The 7,568-nt window shown below is 40.6% G+C and overlaps 1 protein-coding gene across 1 annotated transcript; it reads left to right on the top strand.

Annotated features, from left to right (window-relative positions):
- The first annotated feature begins 369 nt into the window (after positions 1-369).
- Positions 370-5,916, top strand: LOC117846962 (uncharacterized). Its single transcript, XM_034728090.2, has 8 exons — positions 370-617; positions 981-1,194; positions 1,681-2,501; positions 3,635-3,808; positions 3,904-4,020; positions 4,435-4,614; positions 4,910-4,956; positions 5,297-5,916. The coding sequence occupies exons 1-8, from the start codon at positions 567-569 to the stop codon at positions 5,631-5,633; spliced, it is 1,941 nt and encodes a 646-aa protein (XP_034583981.1). The 5' UTR covers positions 370-566; the 3' UTR covers positions 5,634-5,916.
- Positions 5,917-7,568: the final 1,652 nt, after the last annotated feature.

Raw genomic sequence — 7,568 nt, 5'->3', positions numbered from 1 at the left:
AAAATCTAATACACTAGTGACTCTAAAATGTGATTATGCTTGATGAGAAGCAAGTGACCCATGATGGTGCCCGAGATAATTGTAATAAAGGCATATTTCGCACAACAAGGATCGTGGAATCAAGTGAGACAAGACAAGAATCGAAAGCCCCTAATCTTATTTTATTATTTGACTTTTACGAAAGGAATGTTGCGCTCAAGAGGTGCTGCAATTCACGCTACACGAAGAAACCAAGTTGTCCTCGAAGCCTGCTCTGTTCTTTTTTTTCCTCTGAGAACTGAGGCAGCGAGGTACTACTAATTTAAGGATTTTATTTATAAAATTTCTCGATTTCGAAGTCCTGGGGGACCTAAACGGGAAAAGGCAAGGGACGGGCTTTCCTGGTAAAAGCCGTCCTCCCCCTGCGGCCTCGGCCACCTCCTCGCCTTCCTGCTTCACTCCGCCCCTCACGCAATCAGCGGGGAACCCCAAACCCTAATCCCTTACCCTCCGCCCCGCCGGAGCCGGACGTAGGGGAGCCCGGTCCTCAGGGTTCTGCGTCGATCTCTAGTATCTAGGGTTCCCAGATGGGTGATCACAAGGAGGTCTTCCGCTCCCTGCAAGAACTCTTCCCTCAGGTGCGTACCGCGTACGATCGGTGTTCTCGTCCGCGTGTCGCGCGCATCCCATGAGATTTCGTATGTTAGAGGATTTATTCTTCCGTGATTTTTTGTATGTACTGACGCAATTGTGGCTGATGGTGGAGTAACTAGTCCTAGGACACACGGATATGTTAAATTCCAGTGGGATTAGGAGCTTCTTGTTGCGGAATTTCGATTCGATTTCAGTGGCTATGGAGAAACTGTACACGATTATTTGATCATTAGTTCGAATTTAGGGGTGTTATCTGTTTGGGTTAATGGGCAACCTGAATTGCAAGGTTTGTGCGGTTCATGGCTGTTTCCGGAGGGGCAAATTTGTCTGATTCCTCTTTTCTGTAGGTTGATCATCGTATACTGAAGGCTATCGCCATTGAGCACCATAAAGATGTTGATTCTGCGGTGGTTGCTGTCCATGATGAGGTCATGCCGTCCATGACCGATTCGGCTGGAGCTTTGTCAGCTGATCATGATGTCTTGCCATCTTTCGCTGGTTCTGTTGGGAATGTGTTTGCTAATCACAGCACGCATGAAGTGGGAAGTTCATCATCTGCCGGTGAGTCCAAAGACAAAAGTTCAGTCAATTTGTGCTTAGTGTTAGAGGTGTTTCCGGTTGGCTGTTTTCTTTTACATATCTTTTATTTGTTCTGTAAAATAGGTGTGTTGAAGATGTCTTGCTGACAACCGCATAGTTTTCTGCATTGATAATATTTCCCCCCTTATCTTTCTTTTGGTTCTTATGAATTTTATATGATATGGCTAAAGATCCCAAAACACATATATGAAATTTTGTTATTTGGCCCACTTACTAGTGGTGTTTTAACTAGTTCGGTGCCTCTGTTAGTCTATAGTAATTATGAAAGGTTGTTGAGGTTGTGCTTCCCTATGCATGGGTAAACTTTTATATCAGATCAGTCTTGTATACATAGTCCTTTTTGTTCTTCACTGAACCAAGCATATTTTGTTTTCGATATTTTTGCTGTATATTACCTTTCTCATTCTTTGAAGTCACAATAACAAATTGGCTGTTGCCACAAATTAGGACATGATATACGTGTCAATGAGGTTGATGGAAGTGTTCACTCTGGACAAGACACTTCTTCCGTGGAGGTCACAAGTGGCTCGCAAGAAAACATAGACAGTGAACTACATGAGGGGAGACTTACATCAATCCATGGGATGAGTGAACAACTAGATCAACATTCTGATCCTATCCCAAATGGTAATCAACATGATTTGATTCCCAACCTTGATGCGGTATCTTCAAATACTAGGCCAGAGAGAAAGTTGGCTAACTCAGATACTGAAGTTGGATATGGTGTATTATCTAGTGCATGTTTTTCTCAACTATCGACAGGGGCAAACTGTGGTGACAGCATAAGTAGTGAAGCTCCACAGCTCCACGATCAAGATTCTAGTAACATTCCAGTTGGGGATTGCTTTCCCCAGAAAAATTCGTTGAAGATGTTTAGTGGTTACGAGGACATAAATTTTGATGATGATTTGTTCTTTTCGGACCTTTTGGCCTTTTCTTCTAATGATCAAGTATCTTCTGGAATTCTGATTACTGGAAAGGATTCGTTTTCACCCGTGCTGGATGTTCCCAGTCCAGATAAAGAAGGATCCTCTACTGGGACTTCTGGAGTTATAGAACAGAAGAATACCAGCAATTCTGGCACTGACTGTGACAAGCAGCTTTCAGGGGATATACTTGAGAATGATGACATTCTCTTGTCTTCTAAGACGGATATGCTTCCCGATCTTAATTTGAATCACTTTGCTTCTACATCTTCAACTCATTCAAGCCATTCTGTTAGTATTGAGTGTCTTGAGGATTGTATTGCTGATGCCAGAAGCAATAAGGTAATGTAAAACTCTCTTTGCACTGGTCATTTTGATACACCTGTACCTGTTATCTTTCCAATTCATTCTCTACCATGTGATTGACTTGTGTGTGTGCACTCACTAGTACCAGTGGATAGTACTCATTTGTTTGGAGTGATGTCAACTTCATCCTCCTCATTTTTCCTTGCTATTTTGGTCGTCGGTGAGAAATAGTGAGTATTTTGGATTAAGAAGATTAAATGCATGAAAGCAGACCTACGCTATTTGTTTTAAAAAAATTCATATGGTTGTTTATGACAAATATTTGATAGCACATGCTTAATTTTTTAAACATTTCTCATGCTCAATTTTCAGCGAAACATGTCATACACTCAATTTTGACTAGTGAATGAATATCTTTACAAACAACATATTTACTAGTTGGGATTTTGGTTGGTCACAAGTACACAAAACACACAAATCACGGTCTTTTTCTATGCAGAAGAGAAGAGCATAGTTTGTCTTCTCACGCACGAGGTTTAACAGGTAACTGTATTAGTGTGCATCTATCGAAGTAGGTTGAGTTTATCGGATTGGGTCATGGTTACCGCATATTGGCCAATCCAATTGGTATCTATGTAGCTTAGAGCTGGCTAGCTCCTTGTGTACTTAAGATAAAAGCGGCACATGGTCACCATTTGCCAAATAGATTGCTGAGAGCCACTTCAAGCCATTCTGTGTAACCCGCTTCAATAATTATTCTGAACCTTACCAAATTACATAGTCGGTGTTTCTTTGTTGTATCAGCCTGAATTTGAGCCACTTCAAGCCGTCCTATGCCAACCCGCTTCAATCATTATTTTGAACCTTACCAAATTACATGCTGGGATCTGTTTCTTTGTTGCATCAGCCTGAATTTTCTGAAGAGTGAGAAATACCAATTAGTAACTCAATTTCTGTGCAAGAAGCTGAACCAACCATATGCCATATTTCTTCTTTCACTTTCTGTTGCTTTTTCAAGTTTTAAACACAAAACTTTCTGATACATTCTCAAGTTTAAAAATATTGACTTTGTTAAACGTAAGGTAAAATGTACAATTGTCTATTGTAATGGTTTTCGTATTGTGTTGATATTGTTGGTGGCTTATTCTTGTGCTTTTGACATAATGCAGAATGATCTGTTACCTTCTCTGGAGTTGGTTACAAAAATGATAGAGGATGTTGAGCTTCTTGAAGAAAAGGCTAAAGTAGCAAAGCATGAGTCATCTGTTGCTGGGACAGGCATTCTGACAAAAGTTGAGGAGCTTAAAGAAATGCTAACTCATGCAAAGGAAGCAAATGATATGGTCTTTCCCTTTGACATAATATTTCACTTGACAAAACTTCTTGATTTGTCTAGGGCTCATGGCACAAGGATATCTGACATTTTTTCTATCTACAGCATGCTAGTGAGGTTTGTGGCGAGAAAGCTATTTTAACCACAGAGGCACGTGAGCTTCAATCACGACTTCAGAGGCTTTCAGATGAGAGGAATAAAAATCTGGTGATAATTGAAGAGGTACATTGTTTCTTGCTTTGATGTTAGCATTATGTAGGAGTTAGCATACACCTATCGTCCTGCATAAAGTAAAGTTAAAGTGTGATTTTTTTACAAAATTTATAAAATGTGAATATGTGATGTTGAAGGGTGCAACATCATAGTTTATACAGTTGGCATGTTTATTCTTCAATGCTGGAAGATTTCGGAATTTTTTTACTCTGGTTGAGTTTATTCCAATATATGGAACTATTGGTCCCTTTCAATTACAGTTTCCATATGCTTGCAGAATTTGGTTCTTTTTTGTTATTCAATATGACTTGATTAAATATTTTGATGAAACTGGTGTTAAAATCTAACATTTACTCGGTTATATAGTGGGCCATGTGATGGCATTGCACTAAATTATAATTGATGAAAGTTTAATGTGTATAGATACGCCAAACCCTTGATGAAAGATTGGTTGCTGCACAACAAGAAATTGTGGAAGCTGAGAAAGAAAAGATTGAAAAAGAGGCTGCTGCTCAGGCACTACTTGATGAACAAGAAAAGATGATGAATTCTATTGTTGAGGAATCGAGAAGGTTGCAAAAAGAAGCAGAGGAGAACTTGAAGGTATTGTCTGCTTCCTTCATAATCTACTTTTGATTATTTCCTTTTTTTTGTAAAACATGTTGCACCTTGCATGATAGATATTGATTATCTGCTCTATATCTAATAAAATTGCTGTATGGATGATGTACTCCTGAGGAGTTTATAGGCACATATTTGTCTGTGGGTGCATTTGTCTCAGGCACATAATTATGAATTTTCTAACAAAGATAATTATCTTTATACAACAAAAATATCAGGAAGTCAGGAACAAGCTAAAATTATTTACTGATGTTTAATTAAATTGTTTGATGGACAGTTGAAGGAATTCTTGGTTGAGCGGGGCCAAATTGTTGATATGCTGCAGTAAGTTGTCATTATCTCAGCTATTTCAGCACTGTTAAGCTGTTTAATACTAGTCATGTTCGAACTTTGAACTGTAATCTTGTATCTTTCAAAGATGCTCGCAAACATACTTACTACATTAAGATGAATGTCTTTTATAAATTATAATACTTCATGATAAATAGGAATTGAAACAGCTAGATAATTCTCTTGTATCATTTTTTTTAACTATTTTAGAGCAATGTCTACAACTTTTGGAGTCATGTTTTTGTCTGCAATGATGGTAGACTATCTTAAGTTGTTTATATGATCTCTAAATCTGCAACCAACCCTGTGATTCATGTCCTTGTCCTCACTGCAGAGGTGAGATTGCTGTTATCTGTGAGGATGTCTCACTACTCAAGCGAGTGGTGGACGAGCGCCTATCATTGAGCAAGCTGCAGCGTTCCACGATGTCAAGCCTCTCTTCTTCATTGCATTCCTCTCTTCACAAGAGTTGTAGTTCCTCAGATAGGACTACTGAAGCAGTCGAGTCTCCAGATAAGCACACTGTCCCAGTAGCTGCAAGTCCAGTGGCTAGAGATCTGGATGACAACCCAAGCACCGTGGAAGTTTCGGATGGCAATGACACTACCGATGAAGGCATTTGCAAGCGAGTGGATTCCAGCGAGGACGCCGATGGCTGGGAGATTTGCTGAAGATGTTCAAGGATAACAAAGTTGCCGGAGCTTCTTGAAGGATAGAAAATATAAATAACAATAATGATGTATAAACGTTATATTTGCTATAGTACTAATTTAGTCGCTTTCATATGAATGGAGGAACTATCATGGAATAGCTTTTGTACTTCGGTGAGCCAGTGAGGCCAATGGCTTGCAGCAGCAGTATGCGAGATGAGTCCTGCTGCTGGGCCTTATTGTATATACAGATGAAGATTTTAGCTTATAAACATATACTCTAAGATAGCTTCCCCTGCCGCAACCTCGCTATATTTTGCTCTATGTACGGAAATATATTTCTCAGAGTGCTTAACTTTACAATATATATTGACAGTTGTTTGATAATCTAATTATTTAGATATCATATGGGAACGGTGTTAACAAGTTTATCGTGTTACAGGGAGTGAGGGAGTATATTTGTGTATTTGCAAAACACTCCATATGCATAAGTCCTAGGACTATGAGGCTCTGTATCCTAAGCGTGACATATAACTTGTAAAAATTCAAATGTCATTATCTTGTTACAGAAGGGCGGACCTAGCGCGGTTGTGGTCTATGACCGGTCCGGAGGTCATAGGTTCGAACAAGCCTTTTTACAAATTTTTAAAAGAATTTTGTTTGTAAAGCTATCTAGAAATTTCCTTCACCGAACCCCACCTCTTATAGGAGCTTCGGACTGGTAAGCTCATTATCTTAGGGTGTGTATTATCTTAGGGTGCGTTTGGTAAAGCTTCCGGAGAGAAGCGATTCTCTGAAATGTGAAAGGCTGGAAGCTGGTTTTTCCTTAATTTTGTAGAGTGATTCTTCATCCCGATTTTAATAATTTAATTAAAAAGAATCACTTCCAACTACAAATCACTCCTCTCAAAGAATCAACTCTCATAAACATTCTGATAGAGCTCCAGAGCTCAAAATCACAGTGACAAGTTGTGGCTTCGAGTTCACAAGAAAAAAAAAATCACAAGCTTCTGATGTGGGATGGCAACCGGCACACCACTGAGTTTTGCCATCCCAAACCCGTACCTACGAATATAAAACCCGCCCGACCCGTCATGGGTTTAAATTTTTGCGAAAAACCCATGCCCGTCGGGTTAACGGGCACACACGGGTCGCCCGTGCCCGTTAACAGAAGGCAATAGTCATAGTCTGGACAGCATACATTTATAGGCATACATATTCTACCAGGTTCAATATGCAAATGCATAGATCATCAGTGGCGTACATAATCAAGAACTAAAGCTACCAGGTTCATTGTTCGGCTCATTTTGAGCAAAATCAAACCACCAGGTAAATGGTCGATGCCTAAATGGCAACAAAGTAAAACGACAAGTCGACACTTGACAACCATATAGCAACCAGCATGCAGTACTGCAAGTTCACAATCAACAAATCAATTACAGTAACGTGGCAAGCTGCTTGTTCTTCTCATCAACTACAGAAAGAAAAAAGGATGTGTGCGCGCGTGCTTGAGATGCAGCAGGAGGCGGGATTCTTGACTCTTGAGTGAGGGACGGGAATGGGAGGGCAGGAGGACGCAGCAGGGTCAGAGCGGGAGGAGGGAGGCCGAGGCGCCCAGCGCCTAGCGCGCTTGGAGTCCCTACGCACGGCGGGGCTCAACACTTGCGCGAGATGTAGATGCGCCGCCGGGACTGCTGGGGAATCGGAGGGTCGGGTGAGGTGAGGATTAGCTGGTTAGGGTTTGGATGGGCAATGTGTGGCCTTTTATGTAGCAGTAAATGGGCCAGACCAGTCAAGAAACAATGGGGTATTATGGGCTGCGATGGGCTACTTTGGTACGATGGACCGGGTTTAAAAAATCCATAGGTTTACGGGTTCGGGTACTGCATTCCCAGACCCACGCCCGCAAACCCGATGGGTATGATATTTTACCCATTAACAGATCCATGAGTTTAG

Source organism: Setaria viridis, chromosome 3 (genome assembly GCF_005286985.2).
Source record: "Setaria viridis chromosome 3, Setaria_viridis_v4.0, whole genome shotgun sequence".
In the NCBI taxonomy this organism is placed as follows: domain Eukaryota; kingdom Viridiplantae; phylum Streptophyta; class Magnoliopsida; order Poales; family Poaceae; genus Setaria; species Setaria viridis.
The sequence above is the reverse complement of the archived record's forward strand: the minus strand, read 5'-3'. Positions and strand labels throughout refer to the sequence as shown.

Bases quoted from the DNA above. Each gene is read 5' to 3' on its own strand.
- LOC117846962 (XM_034728090.2), top strand. From the start codon at position 567: ATGGGTGATCACAAGGAGGTCTTCCGCTCCCTGCAAGAACTCTTCCCT. The intron at 2,502-3,634 runs GTAATGTAAAAC...GACATAATGCAG, and splicing joins CTGATGCCAGAAGCAATAAG to AATGATCTGTTACCTTCTCT. The intron at 4,615-4,909 runs GTATTGTCTGCT...TTTGATGGACAG, and splicing joins AAGCAGAGGAGAACTTGAAG to TTGAAGGAATTCTTGGTTGA.